Here is a 16,457-nt window from a genome sequence, read left to right as displayed (position 1 = left end):
CACACTCTCGGATCATGGAAAAGCACCACCAGCGTATTGCGCACTGCGAAAGCGCTGCTGGTGCTTATACGTTCCACAGGCCTTAACGTGAGTGTGTGTGTGTTGTGTGTGTGTGTGTGTGTGTGTGTGTGCGCGCGCGCGTGCGTGTGTGTGTGTGTGTGTGTGTGTGTGTGTGTGAGTGTGTGTGTGTGTGTGTGTGTGTGTGTGTGTGTGTGTGTGTGTGTGTGTGTGTGTGTGTGTGTGTGTGTGTGTGTGTGTGTGTGTGCATGTGTGTCTGTGTATCTATCAGGCAGCACCTGTAGTAGCATGCGAGGCGATAAGCCAGGCTAACATCTCCAGTTTATAATTAAGGTCTCTCTCTCTCTCTCTCTCTGTCTCTCTCTCGTTTTTCTTTTGTACTTGTGTTGCATACACGCGTCCTTTTGTACCATGAGCCGAACAATCGTCGTTACGTATCCTCTCCTTTGGTTTTCCTTTGCTCTGGAAACTGAATAGAGCAGAACCCCTGCGATTTGGTTTCAATGCCACCGAATTGTTTATTGGACGGCGAGAGTGTTGCTGCTTCTTTGCCTTCCAGCGATGGCCGCATTACAATGTAGCTTGTGGCGCGAGACCAAGAGAAAGGGAGCTAACCTAATTAAACATGGTAATATCGCGCTGCGGCAGGATTGCGATCGAGGAAACTCAATTATCTTTGATGACGTGCAACGACGCAGGGAGCAAAAATGTGCTTCAGGCACAAAAACGCCAGAAAGATGAGGGCTTAACCATATTTGAAAGAGCGTGCAGCGTATGCTTCCCATCGCGGAAATCCAAATAAATAGCAAAGCTTGAGCGGGTTTTCGTGCTTGTACAGATTGCTTTGAGCAAGGTCAAAACTACTGTATTTTTTTGCCTATCTGAAAGACGGATCTAAGGAAAGATTCAGGAACCAAAGGTTCTTGATTTTTTTATTATGTGAGAAGGCCGGGGGGGGGGGGGAGGGAGTCCCGCTATTCATAGGGAAATAATGTCACTGGTGTTTCTTTAAACCATGGCTTTGGTGTTTTTAGAAAATTCTAAGAATCTGGTGAGGTATAACAAGACTGCAAGTGCGATCTTTGCGTGTGGGGAGAGCACTTGATTCGAGAACAGACGTCTTTTTCGGCATAGATCTCGAGCTGAACTCCGCTGAACAAGTGAAATAGGGATATCGCTGATAAGTACATGAAGCAAAATGGGAAATGGGATATGAGAGGTTAATAATCAAGACAGAACATTACACGGTTCCAAGGCATTATCGAACGTTGTTGCCTTTAGGATTCGTATTTCTTAAGTGATGATAATATATGGGTTTTAATGGCGCAAGGGTCAGGGATGGCCAAATAGCGCCAATTTCTTAAACCAATTTCTAAGATATGCGTACGTTCTTGCAAAACATGCCAAAACGTTAGCTGTACGTAACGGTTCTCTACTTCGATGTAGTGGACTGTGGGCTAATGCTCTTCTTGAAGATGTATCACAATGGCGTTGAAAACGTCTGGCAGCTTAAGCAGAAAATAAGTAACTAGTTCACTAACTCTGTCAGTGCTTAGTTACTGCTTGCTTCCACATTGTTTGGCGGCTTATAAGTGCTCTTCTTGTAATGTGCATATTGGTGACTGGCTCGGTGTTTTTCCAAGACAAACTGGCCGGCGACCTTTTCTTGTGGAGAGCTTTAGTACGGAATAAGCCGCAAAATAATAATAATACAACAAAATCTTCATTACCAAAGCTGATTCGAATATATCAATTCGAATAACCATGGTTTCTGTGTTTTTAGGAAATTCTAAGAATCTGGTGAGGTATGACAACACTGCAAGTGCGATCTTTGCGTGTGGTGAGTGCACTTGATTCGAGAACAGACAACCTTTTCCGGAATAGATCTCGAGCTGAACGCGGCTGAACAATTGAAATAGGGATATCGCTGACGATTACAAGAAGCAAAATGGGAAATGGGAGGTTAATAATCAAGATAGAACATTACACTGTTCCAAGGTATTATCGTACTTTCTTGCCTTTCGTATTCATTTAGCCATATTACTTAAGTGATGCTGATGTATGGGTGCCTGGCATATTGGCATGTTAGGTGCGAAGTATAGGTGTTTAAGTGTGATGTTACATCATCCAGCATTTGCTCACTTTCTTTTCACGTCAGTTGCCGTTTTCTTTAGTAATTCTGAACAATTTATAACGCTTTTCACAATATAGAAGTGAAATGGTGTGGCAAGAAACACATGCTTTTAAACTCTCCACTCGATCTCCTAGCTAAATGTATCTGTCTATATTCCTGCGTTCGAGCATTGAAAAACACTACTCGTCTCAAAGCTACCTGCAGAGACAACGACGACGACGACGACGACGACGACGACGACGACGACGACGACGACGACGACAACAACAACAACAACAACAACAACAACAACAACAACAACAACAACAACAACAACAACAACAACAACAACAACAACAACAACAACAACAACAACAACAACAACAACAACAACAACAATTTTTCAAGGCTGTTCGAGGTGTATTCCAAGTTTCAGTTCTGATACTGGATATTTAAGCATCAAGAGAACATTTTATGCGTACGCTTCTAGTATTATGCTAGCCAGCTGTAGGCGCACTATACAAAAACACACATGATCAATGATCTTCGCAGATGACACTAACGCGTATGTTGGTGGACCTTGAGCCCCACGCAGAGTTGTTCCTTTTTTAAATTTTTGTCATGAATCACGGGACAATATACGTTCTGAATAAACGGACCTCTCCATGACGTCCGCCCTTTATTGGCCCTGGTGCAGTGTACTCAGGTGCACGGGAGTAGGCTGAGCATCCGTCTTCTCGCAGAAAAAAAGAAAAGAAGAGAAAAACTATCCTGTTGGAGATGCGCACTTTCAATGTCACTGGAAAGAACGGCAGCCTCCTGTGCCCATGTTCGCAGAAGCTCAGAGGAAAGCCTGAACCTTGGCTGAAGGAAGGAAAAGGCTCGTTGCCTAAGCCCAGATTGCACGGCCCGGCATTTTCGGACGTTTCGGACGTCCCACTCAGCGACCATTGTTTCATAACAGCATTCCTTCAGTAAGTGTCATGAATAGCTCTTCCCGGAAATATGGCTGGCCGATTTGAGTATATTGACTCATAACTTTTTTTTTATTTACTCTGTCTCGGGGAGGCTTTCTTGAGCGCCTTCAAGGTCTGTATCCGACCAAAGCTCATAGTGCCAGATATAGTGCGAGGGTACACGCTATACGCTTAGGTGTTTCATCGCCGTAATCACCGATATTCTTTGCGTCACGAAAGTGAATCAGAGACCACAAATAAGTGACCCCGCGGAACGTTTGTTCGTGGCTCTAGATCAGTCCTTTATGAAGTTCCTAGAAATATTTGTGCCTAATTCTGCTGCTGAAATTCTCGTAGCGAAATTGTATGGCGGTATATCACTTCTGGTGCAGTTTTAGACAATCTTAGTCTCCTTTTGTGAAGCTTTGCCATAAAAGCACTCGACAATCGTTAATTATTACTTTTCAGACTGAGCTCATCAGCTTTACAACCAACTTTTCTTCAGTTTCTGATAGTTATTTCTTGTTGCTATGAATTTCATCGCAGAGTCAGCAACGCCAGCGGCATACATTAGTCCATGCTGTGATGGGCAGGGGAAGCTTCACTGAGGAATAACAGACATCATGAATTCCCAAAATTAGCGTAAATTATGAACTCCGTGATGTCATGCATTTCATGAATGACTGGCTTTCTAGCTCGAAGGTTTTATTTTTCTTCATTGAAAATCTTAGAGCGAGTGGTATTGCATGCTGTTTCCTTTTTCTAAAAGATTTCTACCTCTTGTTTGTGGATGGCAATACACATAATTCCTGCTTTTAACTCTATACGATTCGTTAGCTGATGGCGACAATGTGGAGCACTGCATAGAGAGGTTGTAAAACTTGATGTAATCTTATCTGTTGAGGCCGCTGAATAATTTATTCTGTGCACGTAATGCTTGTTCCAGTTCTAGCTACGTGTTTTGCGTTCGGACTGGCTTGTAGTTTGGCAAATGAGCATTACGTGGGACTAATTTCCGCCCATGTGACAAGAAAAAGCTATCACAATTGTCTGGTGCCAAAATATCGTAGCATATTCGGCTAAAAGAAAAGGAGAAATAGAGAAACTTCAGCGTTCATGGAACCTACCTGCAAAAGGCTTACGGGAATGTCAAGACAGAACGTCACAAAAATAAGACAGCCGAGAAAGAAACTCAGCATTTCAACTATTCAGCCTGTCGGAGAGGCTGCCTTACTTAAAAGACGCGTGTTACCGCCGTGGCTAAGGGCTGGGGCGCCTAGCGTGAACGACGACAGCACGACACCGAGAAACGCTGCGGGCCGGCTTTGCGACGTGTGGCTTCTTGTGTTCTTTCGGTTGTTTCTTTTTTCACAAGGGCGACCAAAACACATGTAAAACCGATGAACGTTGTACCTGGCACGAAAGGTGCTGTCCCTCTCTCTTTCTTTAGCCGTTCGTGTGCTTAACAGCAGCTGAAAAGTGCGTGTCCGTATGGCCGTATATTTTTCTTGACCCAAGTGTCTTCGCTGACATTTGCTATCCTGAGGGAGGGGTGAGATGAGTTGGTTAAAGAGGTGCGCGAAGAACGGCTTTATCTTCCGAGGTGTATGAAAGCGGAGCGAGGTGGTGAGCCACTAACAAAGATAGCACTTGAGAAGAGTTCGAGCTTGTAGCTTCTCTCTCTTGAGGGATACTGACGGGGGCTAGGCCCCAAAACGAAAATTCGTATATCTTGCCACGCTGCGACTCTCCTACGATCGTTCGGGTAAGTGACAAAACGTTTCGATAATCCCATTGAACGGTGTGCTTAAATTCAGATATCTATGACCAGGTGTGCGGGCATTCGTCCGTGAAATCAAATGCTCTGAATCCATTGTTTGTGAGTACGAACTCCCAAGAAAAAAAAAACGGAGGATACGTCCTGTTCGACCATCCACTAAGTTGTGAATTTTGTCCATTATATTAAGAAAGGCCTCGATTAACACTTTTTATACATTAGAGGGCTTTTGGCAGACATGTTCAAGCCACGGAAGGCAGCTCCTTATAACAATGAACAGGAATGTATATAATCGCGGTTCTGTGCCCGTACTAACGTAAATGTACAAACAGAAAAGAAGCAGAAAAAGTTCTCGAAGCGCCGCGAAACGAGCATAAAAAAGTGACGGACATAATAATAATATTAATCTTGTGGGGTTAAGCGTCCCGAGATTGTGCCGTTGGAATACACGAAACTTACGAACGGCATGTTAAAGAACGCCAGGTAGTCAAAATTAATCGCGAATCCCCCCACTAGGGCGTGCCTCGTAATCAGACTTGGGTTTTGGCATACAAAACCTTAGCATATATATTTTTTAAAATTGAACCACCAGGTATGATAACGTGGGTGGTGCGCCGCTCGGATTACTCACGAAACGCGGAAAAGAATAGCATAGGGATAGACTCGTCATCTTATCCCTGCCTTTCTTCTTCAGGCGATGGTACTCTCGATTGTCGGCCTTCATTGCATCTGATGCTGAAACTGAAATTTTAGTCTTTGCTAGAAAGTAGCTCGTAAACATTAGTGCGCATTCTATCTTTTTAGGTTCCTTTTTCATGAAACGCATTGACTAAGCTAAGGGAAACTTAAGAGTTCACGAAAGTAGCTTTTATTTGTTAAAGCGTTCAGAATATTAGGTCGAGAGTAAAATATCAATAGATGGATTGAAGCGAAAGATGGTCCCACATTCAAGCGCACCTGAAATCTTGTTCCCGCGAGGATGATGTATATTTTTCGAGAGAGGTAAACGCCATTAGTCGCCGCTTACTTGAACTAACTTGACAAAATTGGCAGCAGGCATGCATTGCCGGGACAATGTTACAATATTTATTGCAGTATAGTGAGCAAAACAATGAACTCCTTCTACAGGTGTACAGTGGCCATAGATATGAGAGGGAATAGCGAAATTTTGTAGAACGACGATAGCTCGTGATGCCTGAGTTCAAATACAGAAATTTGATACACAAACGTTTTCCTGTTGAACATTTAGTCTCATTGAACACATCATTGGAGAGCATGCGCGTTTAGCCCATACGGTGGCGCGAAAAAAGAAGGAATAGATGTTACCTTTCATGTTGATGATGACCGTATATTTTAGGAATGTACTGAAATACCTTGAAGTACCAATCTGAAGAGAATGTTACAAATAAATTTGCCAAATTGCATACTTCCTGTACACGCTATTCCCGCAGCAGATACTTCTGAAAAATTGTTTATTCTTCTACTTAGTACTGCTTGAATTCATTTACAGATCATTACGTTTGAGACTGGATTTCTAGCCGTCAAATAGCAACGAAAGACCCTGGCATGAGTAGCGAGGCCTCCCACAATTATCACATGGCTTCGAGCGCCTTTATATTGACCTTTTCACTTCTATCCTTTGCCGTTTAGTAATCCGGAAATTGAGTAGGATTTCCGGATTAACTCTAGCCTTTCTGCCTTATTCAAGGCAACTGACATGACACGCTGGCTGCTTCTGCACCAGAGGAGGAAATGCGAAACCATATTTGTTTATCAAGAGCCACCTTAGAGACTTGACCTTTCAGACAGCGTACTAGCATTTACTGTCCGTGGGGTGAAAAGACACATCAGTTTTGTAATGCGCTTCAAACAGGGTTCTCGGTTTATTCGCCTTTTTGGGTCCTCAGGGTGCATTCGCTTGCAGCCAAATGGCAGGAAAATGAAGATGTCCTGCCTCGAAAACTTGCCTTCTGTTTATATCAAGGGTGTGCTTGCATCTTACCGTTGTCACACGTTTGCAGCTTTGGTAAGAGGGATTTCGCTATCCACCACAGGTGATATCAAAAGAAAAGTGTCTGCGGAGCGAAGAAAGGTGGTGGCATATTTGGAACTGCCGTTACAGCTGGTATATTTCTTATTGCTTTGTCATTTTAACGAATTCGGAGAACACCCAGACTCATTTATTTACGTATTATTCGTCGGATCGCCTTAATAGACATCACCGGTGGTCATTAACTGATGCACTCGCGCTTAATAATCCCACTTTTACAGGTGTCATCACATCAATAACCTCAACATGCGGCGCTCTGCGTTGGTTGTGGTAATGGTCGTGCTGCTGATGACAGAATTGCTGTGGACGGTAAGCAGCTCGAGTGTGGAGCGCAATAAACGTGTCGCTTGAAAACACGGGACGAAAGTTGAAATTTTTGTCATCTGTTCTTCCTCGCGCACAGGTGCTGGCCGAGGACATTGAACGAGAAGAGCAGTACGGAAAACGTGCGTATTGTCTGTAACAATATACGAAGTTCTAATTTGAACCACTACTAGGTGGTTACTCGCGCTACGAGATAACGCTAACAACTGGACGCGTTCGAGCTTGCCGTCTCCATTAGAGACCAGCTGCTATTACCGTTCCTTTCGTAACGCAGCCTGTAGTTAATGTAACAGCAGGCCTTTCGCCACGACTGCGATGATGAGGCTCAACTTTATGCTCGTACACCTTGTGATATTAGGAAGTTTCTCGACGTTGCTGTCTTCCGCAGAACTGATTTTCCATATTCAGCCAAAGTATATAGCGTCATTCCAAGTTCTGATAATTTTGCTCAGCATCAGAGAAAACTACGCAGGCGTTCTCCCAGAATTGGTGGCCTCCCTCACATGATAGTGACTGTTCGTGAATGAAACAACCTGCGGTCATAGTGCAAAAATGATGATCGAAAAAGGCAGATACTGATCAAGAAAGATTTAGTCTATTGTTACTTTAAGTGAACAGCACGCACGGCTTCTTCAAGTTTGGTGCTTAAAAACAAAGCAGATATCTTAGCTTTCCTGTAGCTTGCGCATTTCGGAATATTTTGTAGGCAGTTACGTATTTCCATGTCGACAGAACACAGAACGATTGGGAACATTATTCAGGGATGTCATTAACAAAAACATGCGACCACAGCGCTTATTTCTGCTAGCTCCAACACCATCGTTCTGTCTAAAGCAGTGACTGAGCTAAGTGACAAAGAAATCTACCTGGCGAAGCTTCTTCAGCTTGAGGGGTGCTAATTTTTCTCTATTTTTGCCTGCATCCTCTTAGCGCGAAATACTATATCGTGAAGCAAGTAGAATAGGCTAAAAACACTATCTTTCTAAATGCGCCGCTTGAAACAGATTCCATATTTATCCGCTGTAGTGAATCGGCGGCTATGGCGTCCTCTTGCGGAGCATAAAATAACGAAGTGAGCACCCAGCCTTGACCACGATGCTCAGGTACCGATACACGGAAGTGCACTCCTGTTACACGAAGCAGAGGGTCCATTGCCTGTGCGCATATTTCGAACCTTAGAACGACCCTATCGATCAGTCAGGAAGATTCGATTTCACAGGCTGAGCAAGGCCGCTGCCAAGTTCTGGACAGTGAGTGATGGCAGTAGAAAAAGCTTCATTCTGCCTTGCCAAAACTCAGGCTGGCTGTCACATCGTGAATGTGGTTTTGCAGTTGGGTTCGGTGAAGATCAAGAGGAAGCTGGACTTTTCGGCAAGATAAAAGCGATACCGAAGAAGATCGGTAAGACTTCCGAGATTGTTTCACAAAAAATGCGCTGTATAAAGGTGTAACGCAGAGAAATAGACCAAGATCTGGATCTGTATCTACAAAAGCCTTTACAAATGCTATAACTGTTCGTCAGGGCTGGTGTCGGCGAGTCATGATATTCGGTATAATATTAGTGAAGGTGTTCCGGTCAATGGCAAACGACGAGAAATTCGGCTTCTGATTTGGAAACGTACAGGTGACTTATAGCTGTTCTTGGCCTTATAACGTGAAATTTTTATTTGCCTAAAGCATGTACAGCTCCACAAGAGATTAATGCTCTCACGGCAGCGGGCGTCGACCAACGCCATGGTCGTAACTGTGTCGCGGAGCGCAGCTACGAAACTAGCGATGGCGGTCGCATGCACACAGAGCCAAGGATCGTGTCCACGCATCTTGTAATAGGTTATTCCGGTAAGCTCTGCATCGCCCCTGCTGCCCACCCGCTTCCAACGCCAACAGAAATGCGGAAGCGTGCTCTTGCGAGCACAGGGGTTACAATAAGTGGTTGCAGACAATACATCAGCTTATAAACAGCAGGGGCTGTGCCAGGTTCAGTGGGACAGCGAAGCAGACGTTCCTCGGACATTATGGGACGCTGTCCGCGCATGCGCCGAACCTCGCTCCTTTCGCAAATACGCTTTGTGACGGGGCGTTGACTGACGTGCTGGTCAACACTATGCCGTGAGATTGTTAAAATTCATGAGAGCTGCACGTGATCGACGATGTGGGGGGAAAAAAAGGGAGAATACAAGAAATAAGATGCGAACTTTTCCAAAGCTGTAAACTTTACTGAGGTGTGTACGATCTACTGCATTGCAACATTTCTGATGCCGCGCCTAGCCTTTTCGCTACGCGTTTTCCGCTTACCTAGGATCGACCTTCAGGGTCAACTTTCTGTGCGATCGATCGGCGTTTCCTAGTGCGATGAACATTTGTTCACTTCAAAGTTTTGCGCTTTTGTTTGCGTTGTAGACTTTTCTAGGCCATTCGACGGATTCTTCTGAACACGTAAGTTGGGTTTTGACAGTCGCCTTTTTTATTCAGTGGTATGAATGTAATGTAGTCTACCGAAATTCTATTTTTCGTGTATACTGTTAATGCAGATAGAGATATAGATATAGAGAAATACAGCGCGGAGCTGGCGGGGGCGGAGCAAACTGGAGAGAAATAATAAGTGAAAAAGCAGTCTCAGTGCTTCTCTACCAAACGGTAACTTGGATGCGATTTAACGTTTAAGCAGCCGTAAGAACCCTGTACCTCGCAGCTAAAGGGTTCCAGCGCTCGACAAAGTGCACTTTCGTGGGACACGTTAGAAAAATTTGAGCAATTTGCTGCTGCCAACCACCTTTCGTCGCTGTCGTGATAAGTCCGGCTTTTGAATGCGGCGCAGTTTGCCTCAACGAGTTTCTCACAGGGTTTAATTTAAAAGTGCATGCAATCATTTACGTCTTGAAACGCTCTAAACGCAGTAACGCTTTATAAGCGTGGATATTTTCATAATTTGTTTGGTAAGCGGCGCTCTTTATGGCAAACAACGACGAAGTTTGCGCGGCTATGAATGTTTCGAATGGCTCTCATGAGGTGTAATCATCAGTGTTATAATTTAGGTTTCTGCAATATACGCTGAAACACCTGCGGTAGTCGCCATGTTATACATGATACGACATGAAATTGCTCAATTCTTGCTCCCACAAATTCTACAACTGATGTAAACTTCAGGCTTTGTTACACCAGGCCATTATCTATGGCAAACGGCCGTTACTTAATGCATATCAGTATTATTTAAGGCAAAGAGTATCGCTTATCGCTACAAATGTAAAATTGTGCACCTTTTTAAATGTTGCAGTGTGTAGAGCGTATATAATAATTGCCATGTTACAAACGGTAAGTCGACGCGGCATACAAGCGACAACAGAAGCTCGTCCCTCAGTTTGAAAATCGGACGACTTAGGCCATCGGTCGGATCGTGTTAGACAGCCAATTATTTTTCACGATCTAATACAGTATTTCTTGTTAGCCGGAAAGGTCAGGTCTGCGTGGAGGCTTTTGGGCAGGGTTTCCGCCTACGTGGATATTTTTGTTGCTGGCTCAATGCCAAATCGTATGAAATACGAGATCATTCTTGCACATTTTCCAGTAAAGAAGTATTGCCAGTCTTCGCAACGTGCTGTCCATTAGCGCAGCTTTTCGGCGAAAAAATCCTACAAGGTACTAAAAAAATAAGGCACATGCTACTATTAATTAGGCTTCTACATCGAGCAGCAGGGTATTGAGTTCTCAACTGAAGATTGTTCGAGAATATTAGCGAACATTTACTGTACCTGTTATTTACACTGATATTTTTGTGCTATATATTTTCACATGCCTGCGATCGCTGGTTAATTTGGTATGTAGTCTGTTTTCTTCATAACATGCGCTTAACTCTTAAAACTGGCGTGTTATTAGAATATAGGCCATTTGCCGCTGTCCGTGTTCTAGACAACGCATGTTTTAAATTTTCATTCTTCGTATGTCTGCTCATTATTATTCTTTGTGCCTTTCATGTAATGGGGCGAGCGCACGTCATTCTTACGTAGCTGGGAGAGATAATCGTATTTATTTTTACCTAACTAACCATGTTTTTATCGGTATGATGACCGAAAAGTAGAAGGACGCTTACATTTGAAGCAAGTAAAATTAATATTACGCATACCAATCAAGAAATATAATTTTCGTATAGATGAACATCAGGGTAAACTTTGAAAGTGTGACAATACACCGATGCATTGGTAAATTACTGCCTCATTCGACCGCTATTCGACATGATGTAATTCACCACAACGGCGCTCTGCAGTTCGAGCCGTTGTTGCGGCTGATTGTTACGTCACATAGTAAACAGACATCTGCTCATTCAAGCCTATTTTTGAGGCCCAAACTTAAGGGAGCTCTCCAGGAGATTATCCAGGATGCTGGCAGCCTCCATACTAAAAGAAATTAATTAAAGAAAAACAAAGAAACATAAAGGACTACAAAAATTCACCGATGATTGCGATACTCCCTAATGCGAAATTTCAGCGCAGCTATATACGTGTTTTCTTTTCGCGATATAGTTCGCAACTGTCTATTCATTTCGAGATCTGTATCATGTGGCACGTTGCAAACGGAGCGAAGCGTGGCGCGACTGCCCAGCTAATCTGAGGATCGAGAGAGCCAGCGCGTGGGTGACGCGTGGGCACGATTCACAGCAGCAGCTGCAGACAGGCCTCCCAGACGACGCGCGCTACTCTGGCGCGATCTCGTAGCCATCGTCGCCGCACTATGCTTTTCTTCTCATGCTTTCGCCATACCCTCCTCCTCCGCTTTCCTCCTCGCGTCTTTCATACCCGGCTGCGATCCACGTTCGCTCTTTCATCCTTCCCTGTGCTCGTTCAGTCGGTGGCACGGACGCTCGACGCAGCAACGGGCGCCTAAGAGCTGCGCTCTAACAGCAAAAACTCGGTGACACTGTTAACGTTCAGCTGTTTTCCTACTCTACTTGTAAGACCGACTACTCCTTTCTACGACTCATAGGGAACGAACAAGAGCGCGAAACGACGAGGACAAGTAAGCTACACACGCATGCGTTGTCATTCGTTCAATATAATTCAGAACCAACTAACGAAACTGATTTCTACGACTCGTCGCCATGACCAATTGTTATGAGTGCTTTGAGGCTATGGTAATCATGGAGGAAGGAAACAAGAGGAGGGAGCATGCCGCAGAGCGATTGAGACTGCAATCTGCTGGGCCAGTGATGGCCCAACACGTGATCACACGTCAAAGTGCGCGGTTGGTTTTAGGGTTCCTGCTATGCAGGCAGAGCCAGGGTAGGGCAGCTGAACAAGCGCGCACCGAATAAAAACTACTGGCATAGCTACTGGGAACTAAAGCCCCTCCATACACGTTTCCGCCGACCAGGTTAAGTACCGCCAACTTGCCCTCCTCCTCCACGCTCCTCTCCCACTCACCCCCTTAGCTTCCGGCGCCAAGCGGAACTTACGTAGCTGCAGCTTCCTGTTCCGAGTGGAAGTGACATTTTGTTTTTTAGCGTTGTTTACTTTCGCGTCGCCGGAGAGGCTTTAATTGTATCAGCTGCGGTTGAAACTGTGAATGTGATTCCATTCAAGAACAACCGCCTATTGTAACCAGCAATCTGCTCGTGTTCGCTGCTTCGCGTCAACCTGCGACCGGTTGTGGCACGAGCGACAACGTAGAGTGGAATGTAGTGCCTGGGCGCTTGGAGAACACTGCCGTTTTTCGTGCATTTGGAAAACAGTGACCGCGAACTACTACTTCAGCGGAATACAACAGCTTGTCTCCTTTGCATTCTTCTCATGGTGACTGCCGCAGCTCTACTAAGCACGCGCGGGCGTCTCACCATCGTCTAACAACAGTCAAAGCGGAAATTCCCGCAGCGCAACTCCAGGAAGCGGAAACGCCGGAACCGGAAATTTTTTAAACAGGAAATGCCGGAACCGGAAATACCGGAACCGGATTTGGTGTGAGGAGAAAAGGCGGCGCGCAACAAAGGTTGTCGCTACTTAAGAAAGCGGCGGTGGCGCGTGGATGCAGGGGCTTTACTGGGAACCAAACGTGTAAGCCAAATCTCAATTCTTGCTCCGTGATCTCGACACAGGAGGTCATGTATTGGGCCACCACTGTGGCTTCACGGAGCGTTGCTTACCAAGGCTGGCTGTGGTGACGTAATGCTCCCTGCTATATTTTTCCTTCCTCCGTGGTGGCAATCATATGCGAAGCTCGTGGTCTGTTAATGAAGATTGTAGCAGTTTTAATGGTAAATTATGGGTCGCCACACAGTGGGGAATCAGAGGTGATTTTTTTAAAAACTGGTTACAACAATTTATGAATACGGTATAGTTAGTGTGTCTGTCTAGTTCTGTATAGTACAGCACTTTTTTACAATAGGGACGTGTACGCTTGCTCTCGTTAAAGTTTCTGTCGGATCTTGTTACCTTGGAGTCGCCGTTTCGTATCCGTTTCTGAAGCTCTTGTACGGCGCCAATACAGGCCAAAATATCGCGTGTGAAATCCAACTTTGTGGCTGTTACGATGTTGAGTAAACAGACAGTGCCGGTATGGAAATTTCCTATCGTTACTGTTAGTGTTTTACAACTTCAGGGAGGGCTGAAACATTTGAACGATTTCCACGTGGATCGTCGAAACAAATATGAAGGACATCTTGTTATTGAAATGTTTATTAAAATTGAATAAATAATAATCAAGAAGTTTCCACACCCAGGAAGTGGATTCATCCGAGCGGTGAGGTTTCGTGACGCAACAACCCCTGTGAGAAAGATGAAAGAACGCATTCGAACACATCTTGTTCGAGCTTACAGTTCCGACACTTAGGGCGAGAAAGATGACCGCGTGGATTCGGATGAAATTGTCATCCTCATAATTAGCCGGTTTAAGTTCATTGCAGCATGAACGTGGATGACACAGAGGTCTCAGACTGGTTCCTTCTTGTTCCTGCCTGGGCCCATTCTATTCTTCCAAAATTTCAAGGACTTCATTGCTGAAGCCAGACCAATATTTTATGCCACATACTTTTTTCTGTGAAACTTGACTTGCCGCGGTAGCTAGCGGCTATGGCATTTTCGCTGCTGATGTCGAGGTTACGGATTCAATACCGGCCATGGCGGTCGCACTCCTATGAGAAGGAAATTCAAAAAAAATGCAAGTCTATACGCTTAGATCTAGATGCACGTTAAGGTACCGCAGGTGATCAAAAGTAACCCGACGTTTCCCTCTGGCGTGCCTCATAACGATCTAGTGGTTTTGACATGTAAAACCACGGAACGTAATTTTTTGTTTTTGTGTTATACTTGCTGAGACTTCCAAGGATGGTGCGAGTTTGTATGCAAGTATAGCATGGTTCTTAACAGTAACGAATTTATTATCTCTTCAAATTGCACAGGTGGCATGGTGGGTGACAAGATCAAGGCACTTCGTGAGAAGCTACCTGGATAAAGATAATATTATTCCTACTGTCGGTGATTTTGTCTTTTACGGCTTGAGGCCTCCTCTTTTCTCAAGTGGGAAAATTGTATTTCTATAGGGAAACGAAGCGCATGCTTCAATAAAATACGAATATTACGAAGAAAATAAATGTTCTACGCAAGTTAGGTACGTCGGAACGCCTATTTTTGTTGTCACATCATATTTCATAATATTTGTTGCACAGCAAGGATGCTATAGCGTATAAATATCCCAAAGTGTTTCTGTTCCATTTCTGTCATTAGCCCTCCACTAATGGTCAAATATTTTAGGACCGAGCTCACTTCGCCTGTGTGTCACGCGTCGTCATGAAAACTGCGTAACCTCCCCATGTGATGTAACAATCTATACACACTGATTTTATATGACCGTGCCAAACTAAAGAAGGAAGAAAAATCTTCTTTCCAATTCTATGCCTATTTCGCCATGAGCCCTCCGCTATTGGTTCAAATATTTTCGCACAGCGCCCGTCTGTCACGCGATGTCACAGAACCGCAAAAACTCACCACTTCCAAGTGATATGTACGCACTAAAGATGTATTAATACGCTGAGTAAAACTTTTTCGGAATCACCGGAAAGGGCCCCACTCCCAAAGGAATAGAACATGGCTGCCCGCCGATCACTCTCGCACTGACTATTTGGAGTTGCTGGCGAGAATTGATTGCTTTGCGTGTAATAAACATTTTTGCATAACAGTATAACGTTGTAAAGCCATTTCGGCACGTGTACGACATCAATCTGCTAACTCTTCTTCGCAGAGGATCCGTTTTAACGGCATTCTTAACCTTCCGTTGCACGCCGCCGCAATTTTTGACAGGCCGCCACTAAGATGAACAAGGGAAAGCGGACCAAGCGCATACACTGTCACTCCCCGTCTTACCCGATTATTTACTTTCACTGAACTGGCTCGGCCTCACCGAACCCTCTCCACTACTGCGCGCTCCTAGCCTGTTGTCAACCTCTTAATATAAAAGAGAGAGAGAGAGAGAGAGAAAAAAAAACTTTTTTGTTGCTCTGAAAAAAGGCTTCTCGTTGGGAGGAGTGTGGGTCGCTCCGGACATCCTTCTTCCAGTGCAGGGCCCCCACGGAGACGGACGCAGTGCAGGCTGTCTCCGCAGCCGTGCGGTTCCCAAGGAGTCCTGCATGTCCTGGTGCCCATAGTAGCTGGTGTACGACTCCGGGGCTCGCGCCCCCGTGTTGACGAATGAGTAGCATTGGCGTATATCTAATCCAACGCATGGCATTAGATAAAAAAAACCTGTCAAGGTAGGCAATGCTACTCTCTTTAAAAGTAAACGGAAGTGACCTACCATAAATGAGGAGAGTGTTTGATAGTTTAATGGAACGGTTCAAACAACGCTGCGGGTTACCGCCCAATGCTTGCGACGGCGGTTACGTAAATTTTAGGTCTGGATGTTGGAATAATATCAGAATGTAATAGTTTTACATTATTCGGCCCCCGTGCATGCACATTCAATGAGTGCATTTCAGTGGAAGATGTTCGATTTTACTCTCATACGAAATGAGGCGGCCGTATCTTATGCAGGCGATGTATTTATAGGAAACAACATTATTACCATCAAAGGCAATTAAAGTGAAGCAATGTGAGACTGACTGTTTCCTGACGTTGACGGCTGGTACTTTTACCGTCCACTAACAAAAGGTAATTAGTAGACACGTGGTAGCTTATGTGATAGATTTCTTGTTAGGCGTTGGAACGAACAAATTGTGTGTGGCCCCCGTCAGGGGCTGTG

The 16,457-nt window shown here is 44.7% G+C and overlaps 1 protein-coding gene across 3 annotated transcripts; it reads left to right on the top strand.

Moving 5' to 3' along the window:
* The first annotated feature begins 2,896 nt into the window (after nucleotides 1–2,896).
* LOC142582908 (uncharacterized) lies at nucleotides 2,897–14,830 on the top strand. 3 transcript variants are annotated; one of them, XM_075693031.1, is made up of 6 exons: nucleotides 2,897–3,105; nucleotides 7,136–7,223; nucleotides 7,318–7,360; nucleotides 8,571–8,639; nucleotides 9,639–9,674; nucleotides 14,623–14,830. In XM_075693031.1, exons 1-5 carry the CDS (start codon nucleotides 2,912–2,914, stop codon nucleotides 9,668–9,670), a joined length of 426 nt encoding a protein of 141 aa, XP_075549146.1. In that variant the 5' UTR covers nucleotides 2,897–2,911; the 3' UTR covers nucleotides 9,671–9,674; nucleotides 14,623–14,830. The 3 variants fall into 3 exon arrangements, with proteins under 3 accessions (XP_075549146.1, XP_075549145.1, XP_075549148.1); XM_075693030.1 differs by lacking the exon at nucleotides 9,639–9,674; XM_075693033.1 differs by lacking the exons at nucleotides 2,897–3,105; nucleotides 9,639–9,674 and adding an exon at nucleotides 4,684–4,852.
* Nucleotides 14,831–16,457: the final 1,627 nt, after the last annotated feature.

This window comes from Dermacentor variabilis, chromosome 5, assembly GCF_050947875.1.
Source record: "Dermacentor variabilis isolate Ectoservices chromosome 5, ASM5094787v1, whole genome shotgun sequence".
NCBI classification, from domain to species: Eukaryota; Metazoa; Arthropoda; class Arachnida; order Ixodida; family Ixodidae; genus Dermacentor; species Dermacentor variabilis.
This window is presented reverse-complemented; position numbering and strand designations above follow the sequence as displayed.